General features: G+C 56.9%; 10 protein-coding genes across 10 annotated transcripts; 6 read left to right on the plus strand and 4 right to left on the minus strand.

Annotated features, from left to right (window-relative positions):
• Positions 1–370: 370 nt before the first annotated feature.
• P884DRAFT_254289 (BCS1 N terminal-domain-containing protein) lies at positions 371–2704 on the minus strand. Its single transcript, XM_069440880.1, has one exon. It carries the CDS (start codon positions 2504–2506, stop codon positions 527–529), a length of 1980 nt encoding a protein of 659 aa, XP_069302257.1. The 5' UTR covers positions 2507–2704; the 3' UTR covers positions 371–526.
• Positions 2705–3617: 913 nt separating this feature from the next.
• On the plus strand, positions 3618–5104 carry P884DRAFT_254290 (uncharacterized protein). The gene has a single exon (XM_069440881.1). It carries the CDS (start codon positions 3707–3709, stop codon positions 4913–4915), a length of 1209 nt encoding a protein of 402 aa, XP_069302258.1. The 5' UTR covers positions 3618–3706; the 3' UTR covers positions 4916–5104.
• A 1612-nt stretch (positions 5105–6716) lies between these two features.
• Positions 6717–9557, plus strand: P884DRAFT_188852 (WD40-repeat-containing domain protein; the record flags this gene model as incomplete). Its single annotated transcript, XM_069437394.1, has 2 exons — positions 6717–6799; positions 6872–9557. 2 exons carry the CDS (start codon positions 6717–6719, stop codon positions 9555–9557), a joined length of 2769 nt encoding a protein of 922 aa, XP_069302259.1.
• A 452-nt stretch (positions 9558–10009) lies between these two features.
• Positions 10010–10652, minus strand: P884DRAFT_254294 (thioredoxin-like protein). Its single transcript, XM_069440882.1, has 2 exons — positions 10202–10652; positions 10010–10087 (listed from the first exon to the last, which is right to left on the minus strand). Exons 1-2 carry the CDS (start codon positions 10631–10633, stop codon positions 10079–10081), a joined length of 441 nt encoding a protein of 146 aa, XP_069302260.1. The 5' UTR covers positions 10634–10652; the 3' UTR covers positions 10010–10078.
• Positions 10653–12850: 2198 nt separating this feature from the next.
• P884DRAFT_266453 (uncharacterized protein) lies at positions 12851–13894 on the plus strand (the record flags this gene model as incomplete). The annotated part of the gene is made up of 3 exons (XM_069442028.1): positions 12851–13155; positions 13220–13538; positions 13568–13894. 3 exons carry the CDS (start codon positions 12851–12853, stop codon positions 13892–13894), a joined length of 951 nt encoding a protein of 316 aa, XP_069302261.1.
• A 718-nt stretch (positions 13895–14612) lies between these two features.
• P884DRAFT_296325 (kinetochore Sim4 complex subunit FTA2-domain-containing protein) lies at positions 14613–15653 on the minus strand (the record flags this gene model as incomplete). Its single annotated transcript, XM_069444401.1, has 2 exons — positions 14613–15362; positions 15450–15653. 2 exons carry the CDS (start codon positions 15651–15653, stop codon positions 14613–14615), a joined length of 954 nt encoding a protein of 317 aa, XP_069302262.1.
• Positions 15654–17374: 1721 nt separating this feature from the next.
• P884DRAFT_235538 (major facilitator superfamily domain-containing protein) lies at positions 17375–19865 on the plus strand. The gene is made up of 3 exons (XM_069439954.1): positions 17375–18014; positions 18246–19054; positions 19175–19865. The coding sequence occupies exons 1-3, from the start codon at positions 17773–17775 to the stop codon at positions 19669–19671; spliced, it is 1548 nt and encodes a 515-aa protein (XP_069302263.1). The 5' UTR covers positions 17375–17772; the 3' UTR covers positions 19672–19865.
• A 517-nt stretch (positions 19866–20382) lies between these two features.
• Positions 20383–22092, minus strand: P884DRAFT_188481 (uncharacterized protein; the record flags this gene model as incomplete). Its single annotated transcript, XM_069437365.1, has 3 exons — positions 20383–20684; positions 20754–21046; positions 21200–22092. The coding sequence occupies 3 exons, from the start codon at positions 22090–22092 to the stop codon at positions 20383–20385; spliced, it is 1488 nt and encodes a 495-aa protein (XP_069302264.1).
• Positions 22093–23087: 995 nt separating this feature from the next.
• On the plus strand, positions 23088–24318 carry P884DRAFT_215949 (uncharacterized protein). The gene is made up of 2 exons (XM_069439290.1): positions 23088–23489; positions 23565–24318. Exons 1-2 carry the CDS (start codon positions 23266–23268, stop codon positions 24013–24015), a joined length of 675 nt encoding a protein of 224 aa, XP_069302265.1. The 5' UTR covers positions 23088–23265; the 3' UTR covers positions 24016–24318.
• Positions 24319–24786: 468 nt separating this feature from the next.
• Positions 24787–26959, plus strand: P884DRAFT_289168 (uncharacterized protein). Its single transcript, XM_069443983.1, has 4 exons — positions 24787–24871; positions 24955–25103; positions 25191–25292; positions 25394–26959. Exons 1-4 carry the CDS (start codon positions 24830–24832, stop codon positions 26916–26918), a joined length of 1818 nt encoding a protein of 605 aa, XP_069302266.1. The 5' UTR covers positions 24787–24829; the 3' UTR covers positions 26919–26959.
• The last annotated feature ends 123 nt before the right edge of the window (positions 26960–27082 follow it).

A 27082-nucleotide genomic window follows, 5' to 3' on the forward strand; every position in this document is an offset into this window, starting at 1 on the left:
CTCCCGGAAGGAGCCGTTGGGGTACCAGGAAGTGAGCGAGGGGCAACGGACTTCGACTCGAGTCAAATGTTCTGTACCGATTGAAGGTAATTAGTTAATTAGATCTGAACCGAGAAGGGCACGAAAGAGAGGTCTGGAACAATCCGATTAATTAATTATTCATCAGTCAAGGGGATGAAACCTGACCCTGCTATCAAGTTCACTGGGAAGGTGAAAGGAAGTGCAAGATCCATCTTTAAGGATCGATTTTTTTTTTTTTTTTTGGGCTTCCGTAAATAATCCTGCTTGAATTGAGAAGCCTGGGTCGACGACTCCCGTGTCCCAAAGCGCTGAAATGATATTTATTTCTTTCATCTTGAATTCATCTTTGATTTTCATCCATAACTGGCACCTGAAAACCAGGGCTCATAATTAATGTCATGCAAAGGGCATTGCACCCAATACATCCGACTTCTTCCACCAACTCCCACCCCCTCAACGCCCGCATATCGACCATCTCGGTGCTCTTGTGATAATTATAGCCTGGTCAATGACCCCCAGAGACCTTCTTATCTTGTGGGGCTTCCGTGCCGGTAATATTGACCTTCGGATGGGCAGCATTGTTCTCGTCCGCCTTTGCTCCTGGTTCCTCCTCGCTTTCCTGCAGGATGCCATTGGGTGTCTCGCCATTCGGAATGCTCCCGATTTTGCGATTCTCGGACGCTGTCTCCTCCTTATCTCCAGCCTTCCTGTCCACATCTGCCTCCTCTGGTTCAGTTGCATCCTGCGTGATTGTCTGCTTCCTCCTTCTCGCCACCTTCACTCTTTGCCGTAGTTCTTCCAGGTCCTCCTCAGAATCATAGTTCCGCAATGCCTCTGCCAGCCTCTCCGCTCTTCTCCGCTTTCGTTCCTTTCTCTTTTTCTTTCTGGCTTCGGCTGCCTTCTTTTCCTTTTCCTTCGCTGCCTCCATGAGCCGGATCTCCTCTGGCACCCATTCCTTTGCCTTGGCTGCCGCATTCACGGGCGAATCCTTGTGATCAAGGAGATAACCCTGAACCTGAGCAGGCGTGAACACTCCATCCGGGATGCACTTGCTAAAGTCGACTGCTAGCTTCTTCAGCTGGTCTTGGGAAAGCTGAACTGCTCGGTTCGTCGGCACTGCGCCGTCTTCATCGGGACTGAACATGCGGAGGAACATCAGCTCGCTGCTGCGTGGCGAGATGTGGCCCAGATACAGCATCTTATCAACCCTTCCCGGGCGGATGAGGGCCTTGTCCAGCTTGTCTGCATAGTTGGATGTCATCAGCACGATCCGCCCTTCCTGTGAAGCGACCCCGTCCAGTACGTTCAACAGCCCCGAAAGGGTGCAACGTGACCGCTCTAGGCCGATGTTTCTGTCCGAGCTGCTCTTGTCAGAATCGTCGTCGCTGTCCGAGCTGTCATGATGATCTCGAATCCGCGGACGACGCTTGATGCCAACCGCGTCGATGTCCTCGAGGAGCACTATACACCGCGGTGGCAGGGCAGTAAACAGTCTTTCGAGCGATGTGTCGTCGTGGACACTGGGCATATGAAGAAGGTACAGTTCCAGCCCAAACCTCCCGGCCAGGGCGAGCGAGAGCGAGGTCTTGCCAGTGCCGGGAGGCCCGTACAGGAGAAACCCTCGCCGGTAGGGGATGCCGCGCCTGTTGTAAAACCTGCGCGTGTTGACATCTAGATACTTTTCCATATCCGCAACCAGCGCCTCTTTGATTTCTTCGTCGAAGTGCACCGTCTCAAGCGGGCGCAATGGCCGCAGGATGGTCGTATCCCACAACCCGTCATAACTGTGCTTGCTGCTGCGGACCGTGATACACGTCTCGCGCTGCTTGTCGGAAAACTCACGACATGTGTTGAGGAACCTCTTTATTGGTTCGACAGACCGCCCGAGGCACATGACCACGAGCGGTTCATTGCCCTCGGGCGCTCCCGCGTACTCGTCCGGTGTCCAGTCCCACGCGATATTATACTGCGAGCTGCTGGTCAGGATGCGGCGGACCATGAAGATGTTGCGGTCGTGAATGAACCACGTCGTTCCAAAGGTGGGGAGATATTGCACTGGCACGAGCTTCTCGTGGTGGTAGTCGTTGCGCTCCTGCGAACCCCGGCGGTAGGACCACGTGTTGTTGCGGGTCGACTCAGATTTGACAGTCAAGATGCGCGTGCCTTTCTTCATGAGCACATTGGCTCCCAACCAGTTGAGCACCTCGCGGTTAAGGCGGTCATTGCCAGCAATGGAGACCGATGCCGTCAAGAAGCGCACGACCCACCAGTAGATCCTCGACCCTGTGTGCTGTACGGTTTGTGCGCCCGACGATGCCGCGCCTAGCAACGCGGCGGCGGCGAGAATTGTCGTGAGGTCGAGCTTGAGCCATTTCTTGAAGAAGTCCTGCAGCACTGAAAAGCCGGGGATCCGCCGTTCGAGGTCTTCGGCAGATGTGCTGTCGCTCAACAACGACGTGCTTGCGAGAGCGAGTATGTTGTTCATGATGGGCGTTTGATCGTGGCGGGAACCAGCTCCGGGGTTGCCGTGGTCGAACCTTTAATGAGCCTTTAAAAACCTACATACCTCCAGGTAGGGGAGTCAGGGACGTGGCTCCCGTTGGGCGAGGAGCTGAATCACTCCCGGTGACTGCTAAGCGGCCAGATAATTAGGGATCAGGGCCGCATTGCAGCCTGGTGATTGTGCACAAGGGAAAGAGGACGACAAGGCAGCAACAGCACCCTGCATTTGACCTTATCCACATTTCGACTCTCTTGCATGCGTACCACCTACTGAGTTGGCTTACGGTTGTTGGCGGCCGCAACGTGCTTGGTCAATGTTTGGCAACCTACACTACTAGCTGCATGTCATGCAAAATTGGAGAATTTAGACCAATCCCAGCCTGCGTCCATGTTGACCAGTACGGTTGCCGGTTGGGGTTCCCAGGGCACGGAGGACTGCTGCCAGGAAAACCAATGCCTTCATTGGCGAACAGGATCAACAGTTGTCGCAATCTTGTTAGGTGACTGGCAGCATTAAACTCGCAATGTCATGATTCTTCAGACAGAAACATGTTGAGTCTTTTTGAAGTCGATTCCAGTCTCAACACTGACACCTAGTAAGGAACCATAGACGTAGGGTATGTATGTAATTACTATTCGGAGGAATATTTAACATCAATCCGCACTACGGATTACAGTGCAGTACCCCGCCCTCGCCCCGTCTCTTGGATACCACTGCTCCGAGGGCCCACCTCCAACAGACCCCTGTATTTCAGCCGTGTTCAGCCCTACTGCGAGGATGGTAGAGATCCCAGGCTGGAATTCACAGCATTATTAAATATAATTTGTACTTGGTACTGTTTGATGGATCAAGTCGGTGATGTATTCTATAGCTCTTTCTATTACTTGGAGATAAGCAGGGAGTCGCAGTCTACAATACGTCGTGAAATGCCCTTGGTGAACTGTAGTGAGTACTACCTAACAGTAGTATGCACAAACAAGACCCGACGCTGCGCGACAACCCCACATCCGACCAAGCTCTACGGATTAATCCGTACATATGTTCGTGGTACCCCGCTACAACCGGATTGCCCCGCCACAGCAACCTTTCTGCACAGAGCTTCAACAAGCTTCGAACCGCCTGGGTTTGAAGACTACTGACTCGCCTTCGAGAACAGCACGGTTTTGAATCCCGGCAACAAAGATGCGGTTCGCTTCAAAAAAACAGACCATCGACGCCGTCGACGAAGATGCCGGGGTCTCGCTATTGATCGTCGAGCCCGAGGACATGTGGCACGCTAACAACTTGATCGCGGAAGGAGACGTCGTTCACGCCCCGGCTGTCCGCAAGGTCACAATGACGACGGCGACTGGCTCTACAGTTGGAAAGAGCGTACGCACAAACCTGTCAATCCGAGTCAAGTCGACTTTCTTCGACCCGCTCGCGTCGGAGCTCAAGGTGTCGGGCACTGTAGTCAACGAGAACGATTGGGTCAGCGTCGGGCAACACCACACAATAACGCTCAAGTACGAGAAGGCGGACATCAAGTTCACGATATGGAAGAGCTCCGGGTGGGACTCGGTGGCGATACAGTCTTTGAAGGAGGCGTTAAGTGAAGATCGGCCCGAGGCGATTGCCGCTGTCGTCATGCAGGAGGGCTTGGCCAATATCTGCTTGATTACAGAGTTTCGGACGATCGTCAAACAGCGAATCGAGAGCCCGATACCGAAGAAGCGCTCTACAGCAAAGGAGTCGACAGGGACAATGTCGTCGTTCTACGAAAAGACACTCTCGAGTCTGCGCAACAATGTTGATTTCAGCATCCCCCGAACGCTGCTCCTGGCGAGCCCCGGGTTTGCCGCAGACGATTTTCGTGCCTACATGGCGTCCGAGGCCTCTAGAACGGGCGATAAAGCTCTCCAGAGAATTGCAAAGGAGGCGGTCGTGGTGCAGTCAACGTCCGGTCACGTTCACAGCCTTAACGAGGTGCTCAAGAGCACCAAAGTAAAAAAGATCTTGGAGAACGCCAAGGTTACAACCGAGACAAATTTGATGGACCAATTCTACGACCGTCTTCGCAAAGACGATGGGAGGGCGTGGTATGGCACCAAGCCCGTCGAGAAGGCCGTTTCCGAGGGCGCGGTGGGCCGGGGAGGAGGGGTTCTGTTTGTCAACAATGGCTTCTTCCGAAGCATGGACGTCGCGACGAGGAAAAAGTACGTTGCACTCGTGGACAAGGTAAAGGAAGATGGCGGAGAGGTTCGACTGCTCAGCAGCGACCACGAAAGCGGCAAGCGTCTGGAATCTCTGGGCGGCATCGCTGCGATTCTGACGTATCCTATACTGGACCTGGATGAGGACGACGAGGAAGAAGCCGTAGGTGATTCCGGTGAGGGCAATATGGTGATCTGAATTTCCTTCCGAAGCTCTCAAATGCCTGTTAAACTATGACTTTCCGAGTTGTCCGAGACCAAGGCGAGCACACACCCTCGGCTTGAGCAAACCAGCGGGCAGTTAATGACCAAACGGGGGTGTAAAGGACTGTGCATACCATACGGTACATACGGTACATACGGTACATACGGTACATACGGTACATACAGTACATACATTACGTCACGGTATCGCGTACGCTGCCGTTTCCGTCTGCAAGCCAATGCGGAATGACGTTACACACCGTCATTTGGACCGCAATGAGCTGTTTTGTGCTTCTAACGAGACATTTTCCTGTCACATCTGGCCACCTCGCTACGCTACTCCGTGCTCCTCTGATATTCGATACTGCCGGTCACTGTGTCACGGAGTACGGATTACAGTCGGTTGCATGTCAATCACGAGTCCCGGAGGAGCCGTCATCCTGCCTCGCCGACTCCTGCGTAAAACCTGGAAATTGTCCCATACGTGTAGTGCTAGGAAGCGAGACAACAGGAACCGGACAAATCGATGATGCAACCACCAAGTCGCTAAAAAAAAAGCATGGAAACTCGGTGCAACGCAGCACGAAACAAAGGTCAACCACCAGCCCTCATCCGATAGCCCCGTCGGTTCGCCGACGACCTCAACCTACTTCATTCTCGTGCATTTTGACGGTGCACCGAGGGAGCCGGGCCGAACTGACCACTTCGTGTAATCCGTACTCGCGTGACGCGCTTCGACCCTGACCTGCGTTACCGATACCGGGAGTTTTGAGTCAAGAACGCCTTGTGGCGCAAGTCGGTGAGACATTGCGGGGTCTCATGGCCGAGGTTCGCAACTGCCAGCCAATCAGCGCAGAAGGTCGGAAGACGGCACAGACCCGTCTACTGTAACAAGGTGCTGGCGCCGGCAGTCGGGGGGTTCTAATTCCCGAAAGCCATTTCATCCCGGCGCTTTACAACGATTCTTCGTTAGCAGTTCCCGTCGCGTGCTCACATGTCAGGCAACCTTGGAGCATGACGGGGATGTGGTCGACGATCAAGTCAGCGGCGCCCCCCCTCGGGCGCCAGCACGAGAGTCCGCCGCCGCCGATGGATGGCAGTACCGGGCAGTCCCCTTCGCCTCCAAGGAAGCTCGGCACACCGTCATCATCACGGTCACTCCCAAGACCTCCAAGTTCGCTCGACGCTAGAGGTATGGCCACCTGACCGTCTCCAATCCGCATCCCGCATCCCTTCTGCTTCTTCCCTGGGCTCTCCAGTTGGTGGGTACGAAGTAGGCAGACGGTACTGCGGACCTCCGGTTACGTTCGGAGCTTGCATATACGCGTATCTGTCGTATTCAATGATACTTGAAGGCTTATTATGCGTCGGCAGCAACCACCCAAAGCCAAGCCACGACAACCTCGCACGCCCACCCTCCAAGCCCCAGCACAAAAAGTCCGTCGACCTTGTCGCGCAACAACACTAGCACCAGTACTGTGCTTACAGTCAGAGGCAGAGGCAACGACAGGAACACCGAGGACAAGAATGCTTCAGAGGCCGGCACCACAGCGGCAACATTCGAGGGTACGGTCAACGGTGCCACCAGCAGGGCGGACGTAGCTCGGCAAGGTGCCTCCTCGACGGCGCACACGACTGGTTCTAACTCGGCGATAGACCCCCTTTCTCAGGTGAGCTCCACCCTCCGGCCGAGAACGATTCTGTGCACAACGAGCCCGTCGGGTTAACAGGAACGCGGTTAGCACATATTCAGGCGAAAGAACACGGAACCGTCAATACCGCAGCGCTTGACCCAGATGGCCGAGGGACTGACGCGGGTCAGCTCCGAGGTCTCGAGAAATAATGCGGCGCCTGTGGGGGAGGTCGCTAGGGACAGGAGGTTAAACAAACCCCTATCTATGCGTGGCGCAGCGCAAGGAACGATAAGCTGACTGCTGGTGCCGGGTAGCAGCAAGAAGGGAGGAGGCTCGTTCCTCAGCCGGCTGGGCATGCGGCCCGGCAAGAAAAAGGATCTCGTGGATCTCGACTCCGACTCGGAACTCGGAGGCGAAGCGCGCATGGACGGTGTCAATGCACGCGTTTTCAGTCAGACCCTGGGGAGCCCCTTGGTGGGTGGAGGCTACGTGCCCCATCACAAGGAGCCCCCGCGATACATACGGACCCGGTCGAGCAACAAGCGAACCCGAGAGTTCAATCGCGTCTTTCTTGCCCAGGAGCTAGTTGGAACACGACCGCCCGAGAACGACGAAGACGCGGCTGCGGAGGCCGGCAAGGCACCCATGGTGTCTGTCAGCATGGCCGGCGCAGGCGATAGGAGAGCAGTGAGGTCGGGAGGCGCTATCTGGGCAAGCGAATTCAGCAAAGACGGGCGATTTCTCGCCACAGGAGGCCGCGACTATGTGGTCAGGGTTTGGGCCGTGCTCTCGACGGCCGAAGAACGCCGCGCCCATGAAGAGGACGAGGTGGCCGGTGGCGACGCAGGGGAAAGGCTCAGCGCGCCTGTGTTTAGGGAGCAGCCGGTAATGGAGTTCAAGGGGCACACCGGGGAGGTGCTCGACCTCAGCTGGAGCAAGAACAACTTCCTGCTGTCGTCGTCGATGGACAAGACTGTCAGGCTGTGGCACATGAGCAGGTCAGAATGCCTATGCACATTCAAGCACAAGGACTTTGTGACCCGCTTGGCCTTCCATCCTCGCGACGACCGCTTCTTCTTGGCCGGCTCCCTCGACACTATGCTCCGGCTGTGGAGCATCCCCGACAAGGCGGTCGCATTTTCGGCCCAGCTGCCAGACCTCGTCACCGCCGTTGCGTTCTCACCGGACGGAAAGGTGGCCATCGCAGGGCTGCTGAACGGGTATTGCATGTTCTACGAGACGGAAGGGCTGAAACTGAGCTCGCAGATTCACGTGCGGTCGTCCCGGGGAAAGAACGCGAAGGGGAGCAAGATCACGGGCATCCAGACCATGACCATCCCGCCGCCGAATCCGTTAGACACGGGAACCTCTCAAGCCCCAGATTCGGATGCTTCGGTGTCGGCGGCGGCACCAGCGGACGGAACAGGCGTTAGGGAGGAGGTCCGGGTGCTCATCACGTCAAACGACAGCCGCGTACGGGTATATAACTTGCACGACAAAAGTCTTTTACTCAAGCTCAAAGGTCACGAGAATGCATGCAGCCAGATTGCCGCCACCTTTTCCGACGACGGAAAGCACATCATCTGCGGAAGCGAGGACCGAAAGACATTTATCTGGAGCCTGACAGGCGGCAGTGCGCTTGTCCAGGATAAGGACAAACCTCCCTGCGAGTACTTTGAGGCGCACGGGGACATCGTCACGACGGCGCTGTTTGCGCCAACCAAGACGCGCATGCTGCTCGGCCAGAGTGGCGACCCGATTTACGACCTCTGCAACCCACCACCCGTGGTTCTCCAGAGTTTGGAGGAGGCGGCCGGCGCGGCGGCTAGCCAGGTCGCTCTCACCAACGACTCGCAACAAAGCAGGCCGCACGAGCCGGTTGGCAAACGACCCGAACCCAGCCCGGCATACATTGCGAGATCGACGCACTACGACGGCCATATCATCATCACGACCGGCGATACCGGCATCATCAAGGTGTTCCGACAGGACTGCGCGTACGCGAAGCGCCGACACGAGAGCTGGGAGACGGGCAGCACGTTCAGCCGCAAGCTCGGCGCCGGCGGCGTGTACATCGGCGGCGGGCTGGGCCGCAGCGGCAGTGTCTTGACGCGGACCAGCGCCGGGAGCACCGCACATAGCCGGCGCGGCTCGCTCAGCCAGCCGGTCCCGCCCAGCGTGCTCGGCTCTCCCCAATTCCACGCTGTTGGCGCGCACCCGGACCGCATCTTGAGCTGGCGGCAAGGGATCGAGCACGGCGGCGACAGGCGCTCTGCCCTTCTGGCGGACGGCAGCAGCACGCCGGCGCGGAGCGAGCGGTCCCTCAGCCCGGCAAAGGCCAGCGGGACGTCCCTGAACTCCGCGTACAACTTGGCGAGCGAGGGGAGAAAGCAGCCCTACGGGGGCGCGTCGCCGGCTCGTAATCGGGCGAACAGCGCCCTGACCAGCCCCACGGCAAGCGTGCTTAGCAGCCCGCCGGAGAGACGCCCGTCGCGGTCGCTCAAAGAAAGCGCGCTGATCAAGCAGCGGCGGACCTCGAAGCCGCAGGAGGAACCGTCGGTCCCGCCTACACCCGGGTTCACGCTTTACTCTGCCTCGGCCGAGGGGGCCGACCAATCGCCGCAGTCGGAGTCGGCGGCAGGGGCGGGGAGCACGTCCTTCTGGAATCTGGGTCTGTTGCGGGCGATCACCGCATTCAAGACGGGATCTTCTAGTCAGGGGGGTGCAAGCACGAGGACGAAGAGCATTGGCAGTCGGCCGTCGCTCTCGATATCGCGGCAGCACGGGGATAGTTCGTGCGATGAGAGGGAGGGGAGCGGGGGCCAGGCGGAGGGAGGAGGAGGAATTGCGGCATCTCGGCGACAGAGTGCCGGCGGCGATGGTAAGTCTCGCGGGAGAAAGTCGCTGCCGGGCGGGTCGTCGCTACAAGAAGGCAGCGATTCGGATGCTCCTTCGGTGCCGGTCAATGGCGGCGAGACAGAGAATCGCGGCTCGCGAGATTAAGTTCCCGCCGAAGGGCATGGTTCGCCATTTCGGGGAGATGAGGCACACGAAGGGAACCGGCTTATCAGGTCGGCTTTAAAAGGGGGGGAGATTGACGAGAGGGAGAGAGTGGTGAACTTTGTGTGGGAAGCGAAGCTGGGACACAATCTCGTCGCGTCTGAACAACGGCGCTTTTGCACCAAGTGGCAGCATGTACAGCGTAGATGGGAGTTTCGATTGGCTGTTAGGTGGTTTTGGAGTGACTTGTTTGGAGTTTTGAGGGATGATACCATAGATGTATGCTTAGAGAGATACCTGTCGGCTTTACATGCCTGGCTCTGGTCTGCCAACAGGGCGGCAACGCACTAAGGCAAGATACCTAGCATTGTGCAGCGCAGAAAGTGCAGCTGAGTTGCTGGTGATGGTATCGATGTTATCCATCGCCAGTCCACGGTGTCCCTGCGGGATGTGGCGTACCTCGGCCGGCCAACGTCACATGGCCGACCTGTAGATACGTCCCGTCCGCCCGCTCGCCCTGACACCTAAGCGCTCTGGAAGTTCGGGAGGAGGAGGTTGTGGCTGTTAGCATCATTCTTCGCCACAATGCAAAGGAAAAACAAAACCCCCCCTCTCTCCTCCTCCCTTCAAGCCCGCGACGAACTCACCTCGGCTGTTACCTCCCCGGCTACCGGCTCCTTAGCTGCCAACTCGGACAGCTTGATGGCGGCGCTGACCAAGTTCTTGGGATCCGCCCCGCGGATCGACAGGGCGCGGTCCGCGGTTCTCTGGACGGCCGCGCCCGTGAGGGCCCCGGCGTCGTCGAAGCCATCGGCGACGCCGTCGACGAGGAACAGGAAGGTCGGCATGGCGGAGATGCCGAACTTGGCGGCCACTTCGGAGGCCTCGTCGACGTCGACGCGGGCAAAGGCGAGCGCCCCGGGGCGGGCGTACTCGCCGGCCAGCTTGTGGAAGAGCGGCGCGATGGCCTTGCAGGGGGGGCACCACTGGGCCGTGAAGTCGATGATTACGTACTTGTGGGTCGAGGTCAGTTCGTCCAGGGCGGCGAGGGTCGAGATGTCTTTGACGTGATCGCCCATCTTTGTTTCTTTTTTTTTTGACTTCTTCCCGCTCTTTCTTCCCTTTCTTTGGTGTGGTTGTTGTTCTGGTGCTTGTTTTGGTTGAAAGAGGTAGTAGTAGCTCAGCCTGCTGGGTTCTTTGCTTCCCGATTGTGGGAAAGCGCGGAGAGAACAGCGGGGGAGTGGCCTTGCCTTCCCTCTCTGGAACGCGGTACTGCAGAAACCCACTGGCTCCCAGCTGTCTGTAAGTAAGGTAGGAGGTATATGCACTACGCGAGGGTTCCCAAGGTTGCCGAAAATGGCGCGATTGCGGGGCAATGCGTCAGCCCCGCAGGATCGCTTGCCCCGCGCAGCTGTGCTGCGGGTAAGCCGGGTTGGGACCGAGCATTGTTGTGTTAACCCGTAGTTACCCAGATATGTACCTACATACAGTAGTACTGTCGGAAGCTGTGGAGCTTCCAAGCGTATTAGCCACGCGTTTGCCACAGCTGTATGAGGCTGTTCAACGCATTGGCCAGTCCCTTTGTCTATAAATACCACTCTTTTTGTCTCCTTTGTAGATAGTTCAACAAGGCACTCTTTTCCTTCGTATAGCCACCCACTGCAGACTGCTTTCAACGCTCCCGGAAGCTCATCACTGCGTTCGGCAAGTACTCTGTACCCATGAACGTATTCTTCATTCGTGTTACCGTGGAGTACTTCGTACTCTCTGTACATATACCTACCTACACCGTACCTCTCCCTACGGTTGACGTGAGCTGCATCGGGGCCCGATCTTGTCTCGGTTGGGGAGTGCGGAATCTGTGGGCAGTTTTGCCCTGATCCCCGGCGATGTCGGTCCCAAGACCAAGACAGCTTATGTAGTAGTACACAGTGGAGGGTTCTCCGTGGCAGGTATCCGATCAGTCATCGAGCGTTATCTGTGACTACCTATCTTTGTGTATGTGTAGCCCTCCGTAGTATGGGGTTCCGTCTCGGGTGTCGAGACGGAGTCTTGCTTCCCTCACGAAAGGCAGTTTTCGCCCGAGTTCGATCAAGTATAGCCAGGGACGTGAAGCATAATAGTCAAATTGAACTTACCCGGTACCCAACCATGGGAGAACTCGAGCTTGGCTGCTTCCTCGGCCGGATGGTAGGTTGCCTCAACCTAGGCCCCCTAAGCTTGCCCTTGCTCAATACCTGGCCGGTCCTGATATCGGCGTTTCACTAGGCCTGATCGTGAGGCTCGACAAATCGATCTCCACCGACCTGTTGTTGCCGGCGCTTGTGTTCATCTGAACCGCTTCGCGCTTACGAGCTACCTTTCGCCGGACGCCCCTACGCCACTCAGTAAACTTGCTTAATTAGATCGCAAATGTGCATACATCAAGAGATCATGATTTGCAATAACACATGTAATACCGCATGCGTCATACATTCAGTGGTAAAGTATCCGTAAAGTGTGTCTATAATTAGCACATGTACTCCCCTTAAATTATTACTCTCGTCTGGTTGGCCCCTCTGGGGCCCATAAGGTATTACGCGACCCGGGAGGCTGACTGAGAACCATATTTGGAAGGCCATTTAGTCCACCACCGCACTCATAACGATCTTTGCAAGACTTGGAAAGGCCCCATTCTAATTACACCAGATCTCGGCAGGTTCCTCAGGCTAAGCGCTTTCAGGGGTTGTTTGCTTCTTCGGCCCTCGTCCCTGTCACCAACAAAAGAGAAAACTAGGGAGCCACAGTCATTTTCACCTGCCATATCATTGGGGTTAGAGGACCACACTGAGGCAGAAAAGGGCGAGACGCCGAGGCGCAAAGAATGTTGACCTCCCACCACACCGGAGTATCATCAACGGCAACTCCTCCGCCACTGATTTCAAACGTCTGGGAGAATGTAGAACGTAAGGGGTCCCTACCTGGAAAAAGAGTTGGGGTCTCGTCTTTGGATGATTGAGCTCCTGACGTTCATGGCCCCTCGTGGACTGGGGTGACGCTCTGACGGAGGCCGCTCAGAACTATCGTCTTGATATTCAAGCTGACACATGGACTGATCAAAAAGGTAGATAGACACCTTACCTAGCTAGGCAATCAGTACCAGATGAAGGAGCCATGTTGCTATATAACGACGATGTGGAGCGTGCGAAGTATGAAGGGTCGTGGTGGACTAAGAGCCGGAGCTTGGGGCTCTGTTATCCCGGTGTGTTAATTATCCACTTGCCGTCAAACCTTCAAACTCCAATGGTATTCGTAACATGAACCTGGCCAACCAGCATACCTTCTGCTTCCGCATCGAGATCGAGCTCCTTCTCGAAAGCCCGAGTAAGAAACACGGAACATGGGAGGCCCTTGTACAGGACCTCAGCAAACGGCTGAAGGCTGCCGGGATTCGTAATCATGTTCACGATAACCACGGTTACGCAGAATGGTCCATTGTCCGGGAGGTGACAGTTCAAGACCTAGACGGCAGAAATCCCTGTTGGTTTTGCCCGGTGGTGCCTCGCTACCTCTCAGCGTCGCTTGATGACAGTAGCTTCCCGCCTCTGACCGGTACAGATCAGTACGGCGTCGAGCTGGTTTCCCCGATCCACGTCGCAACCTCCCTTCCTATCCTCGCCGCCCAGCTCTACAAGATCTTCGCAGTCGTTCAACACCATCTCCACGCCCATCAAGAGTCGACGCTGCTCCTCCCACGTTCACGTCTCGCGCCGCCCGATCCTCTCTCCGCAAGAGCTGGCTGCCCTCGCCAAGGCGGCCCTCTACTTCGAAGCCGCCCTCGACGCCCTGATGCCCCCGGAGCGCAGCGGGCCTCACTCCTACTGGGCGCAGTCCAACCGCCACGCAAACAACCCTCGCCTTGCCGGGCTGACGCTGGCCGAGTGCCTGGCCAAAGTGGACGCGGCGGCGGCCGCCCACCTTGCTGCCCCTTCCCTTCTCCTGGACGTAAAGGGGGAAAGGGAAGGGAAAGAGAGGAAGGGGAGCGGGTGGAGGAGGACGGGCCGGCCGACGCGCGCCGCCCGCTCGTGGAGACGATGAACCTGGTGTCGCGGGAGTCGCGGTACGGGGTCGTGCGCCGCAAGAAGGCACACTTTGTGCGCGGCAAGATGCACAAGTGGGACTTTACCGGGCTACTGGCGCCGCCGCGGGGCGCGGGCGAGGAGGCAGACCACCGCGGGATCGACGGCACCGTCGAGTTCCGGCAGCCGCCGGGGAGCCGGAGCGCCGCCGAGGCGGTGACTTGGGCAACCTCGCAGTGGCGTTCGTCGCCGGGGCTGTCGAGCTCGGGACCGCCGGGGTGAGTCTGGGGTCGGAGGCGGGAGGGGTCGTCGGGGAAGAGGGAGGGTCAAGGGAGGAGCTGTGGAAGTTGTTGGAGAAGAGAAGGGAGGCCCCCTGGGGTGGGTCGATTTGAGGGCGTTGGATGGCTTGTTCTGGGGTTCGAGGGAAGAGTGACAGCAAGCCCGGGTTGAGGCTCGGCTTTACTATATTAAGGCTTCTTAATGTAACTTGGGACCTACTTCAAGTTCTATATAGACGAGTTCGGCGGCAAGCCCGATAGGGTTCTTTTCACGGCAGCCTACCTAGAGGGTAGAGCACTTAATTAATAAGTGGTTTAAACCCACTTAGCGGGACTATCGAAAGAGTGCCTTCGATAAGCAGTGACCTAAGACCATTAAGTTCCCAACTATACTCGTGCCCATACTCTTCCCACTTGATCAGGTACTCCACCCGCCTTCCTCGTCGTCGTGAATCCAGAATCTCCTTAACCTGAAAATACTCGTCTCCTTGAACCTCCTCGGCCGTGGAGTCAACTCTTAAAGGGAGGGCGCGCCCCGTCGAGGATGTCCTCCCTGCTGGTGACTTGCTCTGTCAGGTTTCAGGTGTATGGTCATTTTGTCCAGGATGCGTACAAGGGTTCCACGTAAACTCCACGATGAATAAATGTCCAGCCGCTAATTATGCTCCCGATATCCTCTAGATAATCTTGTATTACAAAATGTCCGCGGCAGCGCCTGGATGTCAGTGAGCTCCCCTCTCAAACAGCCCTTGTTCCACGTACGCCTTTGCCGCGTCGGCGTTCTTCTCCCATTTGAGCCAGTTGTACGCCTTCGGAAAATTCCTATACCGGTCAAGGTATCCCGAACAGAAAGCCTCAAGGTCTTGAGGGATGACTGTCGAATCGTCCGCCCCGTCGTAATAATAGTCCAGCAGTTGCTGCAGCTCGTCCAGCATCAGGCTTCTTAGTTTGCGGGAGCCGATTTGGTCCAAGGCCGGGTGGTACATGGTCCACGAGCGGCTGAAGTCGGCGAGCTTCCCATTTAGGTAGTTGCCGCCGTGCGTGTCCTTCACGAATATGCCCAGCGAGTGGAGGGCTTGCAGATCCACCCACAGGCCCGCGGCCTGCGCGGGGTCGGGAGCCTTGCTGGCGACGAGGTCCTTGACGATGGCCCGGACGGGCAATCCGCGATGCTGCTCGTGCCGCCCCCAGAAATTGTCGCCATCCAGAGTGGCGGCGTCGGCCGAGGGGGGCGGCGTGGACCGTCCCATGACCCTCCGGGCCAAGTCGATTTCCTGCTGAGGGGTGAGAAGGAGATAGCCGAGGGCCCTGACGGCCAGATCTTCGCGCTTTTCCTCCTTGAGTCGGCCATAGGCACGGCACTCACAGTTGAACGGGTCATAGTAGTCGACATAGAGCTGCGGGCTGGCGAGCGGCCTCGTGAGATCACCGCCCTGGTTCTTGCGGAGAAAGTTCCAGTGCCAGAAGTAAAACTAATTAGGGAGAAGACTCCGAGTCAGAGTTAGAGTCCGATTTGACCGGACCGGGACCGAACCGGTGTGTTGCGCATTCACACGTACCAACTTCAGGGCAAAGGGCCCAGCTTTGTTGATTTTGACCTTCCAGACCAGAGAGTCCACGTCGTTCTCGCGACCGAGAAACTCGATGAACTCAATATCAGCGTAAGCATTGCGGGTAAAGGGGGCTAGTTTGGGGCCCGGGACGCAAGGAAGCGGTACCGGCGGACTGGGAGGGCGAGTCTGGTGGAAAACGGACGAAGCCATGATTTTTTTTTTGATTTTTTTTTTTTTTTGGGGGGGGGGGGGGGGAGGGGGTTGGCGGTGTGGTGTAGCTCAAGTTGAAGAACTGCAACGGAAAGAAGTCGCGCTTTCTCTGGAACTCGAATGAGTCAATGACCAAACTTAGAAGGCTGAGAATTTGAGCGGTTCTGCGACGGAAGGTTGACGTGCTAGAGACAAACAAAGGCAAGACCGTACCGTGTTGGGCAATCAATGACTGGTCTACTGTTAACTAGGGCGGGCGGTATTAGGGCCTTCTCCTCGGAGGCCAGACCACTTATCAACGGTTATTATTCTTGAGCGCCCTACCCCGCCGCGCCACCGCGTCGCCATTAATCCATTATATTATCCAGCCCCCAAATAGCGGCATTCTCAAATTGTAAGATAAACGCGACCAGGCGAATACAGGTTCGAGTTGCACTGCCCTGCCGCCCCCTTACTCGTACGATCGTTGGGTTGTTGGCTGAGCTGATTGAAGAGCTTCTAAGATACCTGAATTTACCACCTGGGTTGGGTCCCTAAACAGGTACCTACTTGAATTATGCTCTCGATATCAGTAAACAGCGATGGTTAACCCTGGATTCTGATCGATATGATTTCCATCATTAGCCCTGTTCTTGGTTGGTAGGATGGAAGCCGATGGATGTCGAGCCGAATTGAAGCTGGCCTCACTCTGAGCGCTTTGATGCCCAATCAGTCCATACCTTATACTATTAATTAGCTGATGAAGATCTTGACTGCGCTGCAAACAAGAAGAGAAGCAACAACCGCTGACATGGAGAAGGTCAGAGCTGAGAACGGCAGCTCGAATAATTATATATCCGTTCTCAGCTCACTGCCGTCAACTGTTGACTTGGTAGGTTGCGGGGGCCTATGGAGACTGCAAAAAGCTCGACCCTCCGCCATGGTCACGGCGCACTGGTTCAGCTCAATTTGTGATCTGCTTCTTGATCAAGTTTCAAGATCCTGTGCTCAAAAAGTGACGGCTTGCCCTGTTGAGGAGGACAATACCATACCTATTACCTGAGGTAATTAGGTGGAAGTATTATTGGTGGCTCTTCAATTCGCCTGACGGCCTACGGAGTAATCCGTAGTGTATTGGCTCTGACCAGGGGTGGACATGGCGAACAATTGCCCCGCCAGCCGGCCTGGTTCTAGCTTGCCAAGCCTGCAATCCGGGCGCCACGACTAGTGGAGGGCTCGGGTTGGCAACCCTGCACCCTGCTTGTTGGACGACCGTCGACCCCGATTTTTTTTGTGCATGTATGTAGTACTCAAGCACATACACACAACGAATGTCTTGCTCTCAGTTTAACCTCACTATAGTAATAACAGGGACGTGACAACGCATCTCTTCAGCCGGAACTGAGCCTCACCTATAGAACTGATGATATGTGAAGAGGTTAGATTGTGTGTGAAGCGAAGCCTAATTAATTCATATCACAATGCCGCCATCGCAAAAACATAGAACTTTTGCCACGCCAAGCACCAATGTTATCCCAAGGGCGCAAGGGCTCAAGGGCGCGCGGCATGTTGTCGAACAAGAATAAAAAAAGGGCTCGGCGTGCAAATGCTCCGGAAGACGGCTGCATTGAGTGGGGTATCTTGCCCGAGCACAGAATTTCCCGTGCTAATCACACCAGATCGGACAGTCCAGGCCATGGTTTTCCAAGCTCCCCGTTGGACGGACCAGATTGAAGAGGATGCAGAATAAGACTGCAGCACGCTATCTTGCAGCTTTCTTCAAGCGATGTTCTGTCACTCTTGCAGAGAACCATGAGGAGAGTGCCCAATCCACAATCCTCCACAGGGCTTGAGGTTACCGTGGACCCTTGTTCATGTCAGCTCCGGAAAGAAGCGAAAGGCGCCCCGAGCACCGAACCTTGCAGAACAGCACAGCGGGTCCATGGCGGGGGAACCTTGGCCTGCCCACCCGGCCCGGAGTGGAGTGGTACAAAATCTTCTACAACCCGGGTGACAGCTGAACCCACCTTGGGACTCACTTCATTTCCATCCCAGGGGGCTTGTTCTTCTCGAGGGACGTGGAGCAGCCAACCGGCCAGGAGGAAGAGAAAAAGAGAAAAGGGCAAAGGGGAAAAAAAGGATGACGGTCGGAATAGACGACACGCAGCCGCTCTTGCGAAGTGTTACAAACGAGGGGCACCAGGTCTACACAAATCCCGTCGTTCCGCAACAGGATGCGCGTCAACAAGATGGCGCCGCCAACAACGCTGACACCATCATCGTCGACTTCGACCCCAGAGGTGATGCCGAGAATCCGCTGGAGTGGCCTGCGCCTTTCAAATGGGTTGTTGTAAGCATGCTCGCCTCCATGGCATTCACGGTGTAAGTCGTTCTTTTCCCTGATCTGTTTTAACCAGGTATTAATTATTGTTTGTTTTGTCAATTGTTGTTTCCATATCCCATCCCCCTTACTCACCTTCCCCCCTCCCCCTTCCTCCCCCTTTTCAACAAGAGAAAAAAAAAGAGAAGAAGAAGAAGAAGAAGAAGAAAGAAAAACAAGACGCTTTTGCAAGCTTAGCCACATCGGTATTGTATGCTAACCACCTCATCCAGAACAATGACCTGCATCAGCACCGTGCCCCTCGCCTCCGACATCGTCCGGGACCTCTCCCGCTCGCCCAACCCCTCCAAGTCGGCCACCGTGCTGCTCGTTACCATCTGGGAGCTCGGCGAGGCCGCCGGTCCGCTGCTGATCGCCCCGCTGTCCGAGATGTTCGGCCGCTACCCGGTCATGAACGCGGCCAACCTCATCTTCATCGGGGCCGGCCTCTTGGCCGCCACGGCCGGGAGCGTGCCGCAGTTTGTGTTCGCCCGCATGCTCAACGGGCTGGCCGTGGCCGTCAACGTGCTGAACCCGGCCATCGTGGGCGACATGTTTGCCAGCGACGAGCGCGGCGCCGCCATGAGCATGCTGTTCCTGGCCCCGCTAGCCGGCGGCGCGTTCGGGCCCATGATCGGCAGCGCCGTCGCCGATCGGTACGGCTGGAGGGCGGTCGTCTGGATGACGGTCGCGGTCGCGTCCGCCTGCGAGCTGCTCTTCCTCAGTTGCTTCCGCGAGACCTACAAGGTCGCCATCCTGCGCCGCCGCGCCAAGAGGCTGGCGCGCCACGCCGCCGGCTCGGGCAAGACGTTCAAGACAGTGTTTGATCAGGGAGATGGCGTCTCCGAGTGGAGAAAGCTGCGGGATTCCATGCTACGCCCGGCCATTGTGCTCTGCAGCAGCGGGGTCCTGATGGCCGTGAGCTTGTTTAGCTCGGTGGTCTTTACGTTTTTCTACATCTACAGCACTACTTTCTCGGATATCCTGACCGATTTTTACGACTTGTCGCCCGTGGCAGTCGGTTCCTGCTTCACCGTTTTCTGTAAGTTTCGCTCGCCCTTGCGCCCCCCCCCCCCCCCCCCCCCCCCCCCCCCCCCCCCCCCCCCGGCAGCGTTCTCTAGCTCGGGCAATTCAAGGTAGCTGACCAGGGGATTGCTATCAGCCATCGGCTCGGCGATCAGCGTCGTCATTTGCAACCGCACCCTCGACCGCATCTATGTCTACTTGCGGTCCACCCACAAGGGCGTCGGCAGGCCGGAATTCCGCCTCCCGCTCGCCATCGTCGGCGGCATCGCTCTGCCCCTCAGCGTCGCGGCCTACGGCTGGACAGCCCAGCTGCGCTTGCCGCTACTGCTCCTGCTCTTTAGCGTGTGCACCATGGGTACCTCGCTCATGCTGGGCATGATCCCCATCATGAACTACGTGGTGGATGCCTTTGGCATCTTCTCCGCCTCCGCCGTGACCGGCATCATTGTCACGAGGTGTCTTATGAGCACCTTCTTGCCCTTGACCACGGCGCCCCTGGTGGACGCTCTCGGTTTCGGGTGGGGTTTCACGGCGCTTGCTGGGTTTAGTCTGCTTCTGGCGCCAATTCCGGTCCTGTTGTTACGATACGGAGTGTATTGGAGGAAGTTTTCCAGCTACACTCGGGATGAATGATCATTAATGACTTGAGAGATGACTGAGGTATCTATCTACATTATGGGGCTCAGAAGTGATGATTTGGTTAATCATGAGTATGAAATGGGAGAAGTCAACGGGCTGATGCATGGAGGAGAAAACAAAGCACCTTACCAGATATGCATAGATATATAATTAGTGCATAGGTACCTTATATAGATCACGAAAGTCGCATTCATTTGTTTGACACCAAAAAATTCCCGCATTCTCAACCCCCCCCCCCCAACTTTCCCCCTTTCTCTTTATTTTTTCTTTCTTTTCTCTTGTCGTCTTCTTTGTCCAACGCAGATCTAAAAGGGCTTGGAAATGGGGCTGCTCTGAAAGCCGTCCTCTCCTAGGCCAGAGCATAATTACAGCAAATTAACTTACACTCGAGCCTAAGATACACTCGTCTAAACGAACCTAAGACGGTTTCATCGGCGATTGAGTAGGGCCTTTTCATCTAATTCGTTCCTTGACTCCTTTTCTCTCCCCGGCGGTACAGCTCGTTCCACCCGTTTGAATTGTCGTCTTCAAACCATCGACTTCAACTCTCTCCAACGATAGGAACCTGACAGTTATCACCGACATCTTTGGCAAAGAGCGAGCTGTCTGCTCTTCTGTAAGATTGGAGATTGTCTATGATAGTGCAATGGGGGCCCAGACACTGCCTTCGCAGGGAATAATAACCAAGCTTCAATTCGCAATCTTTCATCCCTCCCTCAGTTTACGCAACAGATCATGCAGCTCTTTTGGTGTAGCATGACCGATTCGTCGGTAATATGGCGAGTCTCTGTCCTTCCCCTCTAGCGACTCTTTCAACAAAGCCCTAGCGAGCCAGCCGTATTCGCCACAATGCCTAAAGAAGCCGCTAGTGCGCAGCTCTTCGTCATCAATCTGGCTGACAGTCGCGTGCCACAGCTCTTGCCACCGGTCTATCGCACGGCGGAGGACCGGAATACAAGGCCGGAGTAGCGACACAAAACGGGCAGAGCCGATCATGACATGAACGGCTTTCCTCACCCCACCTCACCCATGAGCTCAGTGTCCAAGAATGCGAGATGGAGGGGATGGGTGCCTACCTGTACTGAGAATGAGGTGATCGAGACACGTGAGGTTCTTAAGCGGGAAACCCTTGACCCCTGACCAAGACTCGGCAACCAGCGCGTCGGTGCAGTCGCGGAGGGATGCGGATCGCCGCCAACAGCCTCGCCCGTTCGCTTCGATGGCGGCTCGAAACTCGGCAGCGTCTTTGGCCTCCCACAGATTCGGCAGAGAGGGCATGTCTGCGGTCATCTCGTGGAATGTCGAAAGCACCGGCAGATGGAACACGCCACACTGCTGCCAGTCGGTGAGGAAGACCGCATTGGAAATTCTTTGCGCTGTCAGCGAGAACATCAAAGCAATCAACCACGACAAGAAAGAGAGGTCGCAAAGAAAGAAAGAAGGAAAGAAAAGAGAGAGGGGCGGGGCGGGGGGGAGAGCAGAGGAGGGTATAGAAATACGAAAAAGAAAGGCGAACACGAACCTGATCCTGACCTCGTCCCTTACCCACCTCCCCCAGTCGATTTCCCCCGCTTCCAGGTCGGGCGACTGCGTCTGCCTCGCGCTCGTCAGCCCCAGCCGCCTCACGGCACCGACCAGGGCCGGCCACCTGGCCGCCCAGGCGGTGCTCCTCGCGGCGGGATTGTTCATCATGAACTGCGCGCCGTGCACGAGCAGCGCGGCCTGGAGGGTCTCGTACGTTTCCCGCTCGCGCTCCGGATCATACCGCTCCAACTCCTTCCCCGCGCGGGGTTTTGCGCCTCGCTCGCCGTGCTCGTGCTCGTGCTCGTGCTCGTGCAGCCGGACCAGCTCCTCCAGCCGCCGGAAGACGTATTCCTCGGCGAGGGGGAAGCAGCCGCGGACGGCGAGGACGCAGTCGCGCGGCGGGACGTAGAGGGCGCCGCACAGGAAGACGGCCAGGACGAGGGCCGGGGCGGAGACGGCCGGGTCGAAGGTGGGGCGGTGGATGAGCGGGAAGTGACGGTGGGTGAAGCGGAAGTAGGTCGGCAGGAAGATGTCCCGGTTGGAGCGGGTGAAGACGCGGCCGGCGAGGGCCGGGTCGAAGGCGTCGCCGCGCGAGGAGCCGTTGGTGGTGGTGGCCGCGAGGGCGGCGTGCAGGGACGTGAGCGCGGCCACGGTGGGCTGGAGGACGGGATCGACGCCTTCTTCCTCCTCGCGCGGGCTGGGGCTTTGCCAGGGCACGAGCTCGGGGAAGGGCCCCGGAGGGTTCTGGTCCAGGGCCCAAGGGAGGAAGAACATGTCTGCCGATGGCGTCTCCTGGTCCGGGTCCGGGTCGGTGGGAATGCTGGTGTCCGGCTGGAGCTCGATGCTGGGGATGTCGTCACGGCTCGGCTCCTCGAGAAAGGCCTCGATCATCGACTCAGCTCTGGGGTTGGTCAGACTGAGGAGAAACGATATCGGAGTCCCAGTCTCGTCATCCTTGGTGACCGGAGTAAGGCGTGCCGAGTGATGCGCGTCAGTTCTCGGCGAGCCAGCCCCGTTGGTGTCGGTGGCCCTGGGGGACGGGTCTGTGGACGCGCTGCGGTTGTTGTTCTGCACCCTTGCGTATGTGCATGTGGCGTGCCGAGACTTGCACCTCGTACAAGGTGAGACCCCGTCGCAAGAGAGCTTGCTGCGGAAGCAAGCATCGCATGCCTTGACCTTTTTCCCCCTCTTGGCTGCTGGAGGAGGCCCATCGCGGTTGTTGTTATTTGTACAGCTTAGGTAGTGTTTGCGCCAGACGTCCCTGCCAAGATGTTTTGACGTCCATGGGTCAGAAGCGGGAGGGCGCGAGAAAACCTAATTAATTAATGGAATAATATCCCACAAGATGCGTACCTTCTTCTAAAGCCTTTGTTGCAATACTGACATCTAAAGTCGCCAGGTCCCGAGTCTGAAAAGCCCACACGGTTAGCAGTGCCTAACCGGTACCCTTGCTTCCCAGAAGAGACTGAGAGGCAATAACGGTTGAATCAGGGGCAACTAGTAGCAGTAGCATTGCGAGTGCCACTTTGCTTAGGGTGGGACCAACGGGTTGCTTCATGTCTGTGCAGATGGCTCTTGTGCCGATATTGCCTACCGCAAAGACCGCAAGCGAATCTTGTGGTTAGTGCCATCGATTCGTGGGATGAGGTTGTCGAGTGTTGAGTGGGAAGGTGGGTCGAGTCCGAGAAGTGGGTGAATGCCGATGGGGAGCGCCTCGTTTAATTGGGCAGAATCATCCCTGTACGAAAAGTAATAGCGCTGGGTCGGAACGGAACGGGCCCCGTGTAAGTGAACCTCATGACTGAACCCGCACTGTCACCGCCGTCCAAGAATGGTTTGAGAAAGACAGTAAATGCCGGCGACTTCGCACATGGCCGGGAGTTTCCCTTCTCGATTTTGGATAATGTGGCTCGGGCTCTCGTAAACTCGATGCGCGAGGATAAGGACCACCTCCCCTTTGTCCCTCTCCCTTCCTGCTCTTCGTCTATGTCCATTCCCATAGCTTTCATCCGGCCTCGATCATTTGGGAGTTGATTGTCCGGGCTACTACGACCAAACCACAATATGCGTTCACATATCAATACACTTGCTCGGAATGTCCCGGTAGCACCATTAATACTGCGTCAACGAAGCTCGCTTCCTGCCCCTTCAACATCCGGAGTCAGGGGACACAGCACGGCCGGCGAATCAGCATCAGAATCTTGCCGCCCTCGTGCTCCCCTTTCTTCCCGTCCAACAACCTCCTTGTCCACAGAAAGTAAGCCAACTGCCGTTGCCGAATATGTGTTGTAAGTAAGCCGAACAATAACTGAATCTCTCCTTGTTCTTGGGCCCCAGTGCTGACTTACCCACGTCTCGACCAGGACAACGGTGGATGCTCTGGTCAACTGGGCCAGGCAGGGTTCGTTGTGGCCGCTAACGTTTGGACTGGCGTGCTGCGGCGTTGAGATGATGCACGTGTCCATGCCCCGTTATGATAACGACCGCCAAGGCATCATCTTCCGCGCCAGCCCTCGACAGGCCGACGTCATGATTGTGGCCGGCACCGTAACCAACAAGATGGCGCCAGCCGTCCGACTGTGCTACGACCAGATGCCAGACCCCAAATGGGTTATCAGCATGGGGTCCTGTGCGAACGGCGGCGGGTACTACCACTACAGCTACTCGGTCGTCCGAGGAGTCGATCGGATTATACCCGTCGACATTTACGTTCCCGGTTGCCCGCCCACCCCCGACGCGTTGCTGTACGGAATCTTTCAGTTGCAGAGGAAGATGCGCCGGACCAAGATCACGAGAATGTGGTACCGGAAGTAACAACCCAACGGGAATAACCGTCAGCACCTCCAACCATGTATGGATTGTTATAGTTACCTCGAAATAAGGACAAAGCTCTGAGACTCTCGGGGACTGTTTTGAAACTGGAATATTTTCAGCTTGTTCTTTGTCCGTCGACTGAGGCAGCATGACTGAATCTTAGACCGTTAAACATGTAAGTCTGGAGCCGCCATTATTAGCTAATTAAGTAAAATACCTTGATTAGGTACCTAGGTACTCCAAAAGCAGGATCCATTGAACTCATCCTCGAATCATCATGGTCACTTCTCGGAAAGAAACAAGAAAAAAAATGAAAACAATTCACAGCATGGCTTCTGATTTTCAGGCCCTAAAAGATTAGTGGCCCGCAAAAACGAAAGAAATACAAATATTAATTATTAATATTAATTACCTAATTAACCCGTGTATTAAGAGGCTGCCGACCAAGGCCCGCTCGGTCAGCTTGATGCTAATTAAATACCTTCTGGACTGAACACCCTTTTTCTCGACGCAGCCCAGCTGGAAGTGACGCCAACCGCCGATTGGTCGGCGTCGAGTTCACAACTTGCCATGACGTACACAATGACGCCCCGAGCATCCGAGTGTAGCTTGTAAGACTGGGGAAACGCCACATGAGCGACTTGCCATCATTTGTAGAGAAATATGGTTGCTCCCGCAAGTTCGAGACTTGTTGAAGCCTGGAAACTCTCGAATATTAATTATTGTTGTGCACCACATTGTGCGGGTACACGTACATAATTAATTTACCTTATTAATTTTCACTTGTACGCAAGACGATCACCACAGCACCACAATGAAGCGAATACTGCTACTCGTGTTTATCCACGGCTTCAAGGTAATTACCATGCGGCGCTCCCCTCCGTTCAGGAAGTCGTCGCATCTCCCCCGCTAACGATAACGGGATGCATCAATTCGCAGGGGACCGACTTCACTTTCGGTGATTTCCCGACGCATCTCAGGGACACCGTCGCCAACAACCTGCCTGACCACATGGTGGAGTCGGTCGTCTATCCCAAGTATGAGACCCGCGGGGAGCTCGCGCAAAGCGCCGCTGCGTTTTGCGAGTGGTAAGAGAGGCCGCCTTGGTTTATTCATAATTTATCAGTCCCTCGCCCCCTGGTTGATCCCATCGGAACTCTGACCCTCAAGGCCAGGCTCAAGGAGCGCGTCATGGAGTTGCGCAAGGCCCATCTGGATAACCCCTGGCCTCCCAACGACCGGGAAGTAGGGGTCGTGCTGGTTGCACATTCAATGGGGTGAGCCACCCCCAACCCACCCGAGACTAATTATTCGCGAGAGACCTTGAGAGGGTGAGATAAGGTCCCCTTCATCCAACGTTGCTCACATATCTCCCCAGCGGCTTCGTCGCGACCGACTGTCTCTTCGGCATCCTCGACGGGCACCGCCAGAACGAGTCTCCGGACCGCCCCCTCTTCCCGCTCATCCAGGGCATCCTCGCCTTCGACACGCCCTTCAACGGCCTGGCCCGGTCCATGTTCGTCTACGGCGCCTTCTCGCACTACCAGAAAGTCAGCAACGTCTTCAACGTCATGACGGCCCTGTCGGCCGCCACGCCCGCCGCGCTCTCGCGCCTCGCCTCCAGACGCGCCCTCAGCCACGCCACCACCACCACCACCACCACGACGGCCAGCCCGGCCTGGAAGGCATGGCAGCTGGTCGCCGTGCGCACGGGGGCCGTGGGCATCATCGCCGCCGGGGGCGTAGCCGCCTTTGTGCACCGCAGGGAGATCGTCGAGGGAGCGCACGCCGTGCGGAACCTGAACCGCCGCGACGTCGTCCGCGGGTACCGCCACTCGGTCGACGCGCTCGGCCAGGGGCTCGCCTACGTCAACCGCGGCAACGTCGGCCGGAGCTTCTCCTGGCTGGCGGACCACTTCGCCTTTGTCGGCGCGCTGCTCAAGCCCAACGAGCTGGGCCGGCGGCTGCACCGGCTGGCCGCGCTGAGGGGGGTCGGGGTCCGCGACGTGTACGCGTCGCTCGGAGAGAACGGCTACTGGAGCGGCGGCTACTTTGTGCCCGAGAGGACCTTCTGCGCGGTTCCCTCCGGCAGGGACGCGCCCGAGGCGGCGCTCTTCGCGAGGCACGTCGTCGAGGGGGCCAAGGACGAGATCGACGCACACATCGGCCTGTTCCGGAAGGAGAAGAACAAAAACTACGACAGGATGACCCGCGACGCCGCCAAGCTGGTGATCGATTGGTTCAACGACGAGACGGACATCTACGACGACCCCAGGTTCCAGGAGGCGCCGCCCGCTGAGCTGGCCGAGACGGAAGCTGTCGCAAAGGCCGTAGACGACGAGGGTGTTGAGAAGGCGGAGGAGCGCATGGCGGCGGCGGGACAAGACTCCGTGGAGGACGCGGGCATGGACGTGGACGACGAGGTCCCCGACGAATCCCCGATCGACATTGCCGCCGCGGCCTCGCTTGTTCCTCTGCCCGACGACATCGACAAAGGTCTCCCACAGGACGCTGGCGGTGACGGCGGTGACGGCGGTGACGGCAAGGACGAATCCGACCAGAAGACGGCCTACCTCAGGTACTTGTTCGGCGTCGCCCAGCAGACGGGCACCACCCTCCGCGCATACCTGCCCTCGAAGCTGCCGACGGTCGAGATGCCCCGGGTATCGATGCCCGCCGTCAACTTCCCGAGCATGCCGCCCGCGATCCCCAACATCGTGCCCACCCTCCCGACCATGGCGAGCATGGCGGTGCCGACAAGCATCAACCCTTTCTCGAAAAAGCCAGCCGCCGAGTCACCTTCGGCGGAAGGGCAGAAAGAGGGCGGAGACGGGGCGCCGGGCTCTGCGCAGGTCGGCGCAGCCGATAAGAAGTCGGGTAGCGAAGAGCATGGTGTCCCATAGTCAGGTAGTTAGCGCCTTCAATAATTAGAAGGAAAAAAGGGGGCTGGACTGATTCGCGCATTGCGCGTTTCCTTCTCTCCCGGCCTTTTCTCCCTCCTGCTGTATTTCTTCTTAATTAATACTGTTTTTCTCCTCTTCTTTTCGGGCCAATACCCGAATTCGGT

This window comes from Thermothelomyces heterothallicus (genome assembly GCF_042370625.1).
Source record: "Thermothelomyces heterothallicus CBS 202.75 unplaced genomic scaffold P884_scaffold_1, whole genome shotgun sequence".
NCBI classification, from domain to species: Eukaryota; Fungi; Ascomycota; class Sordariomycetes; order Sordariales; family Chaetomiaceae; genus Thermothelomyces; species Thermothelomyces heterothallicus.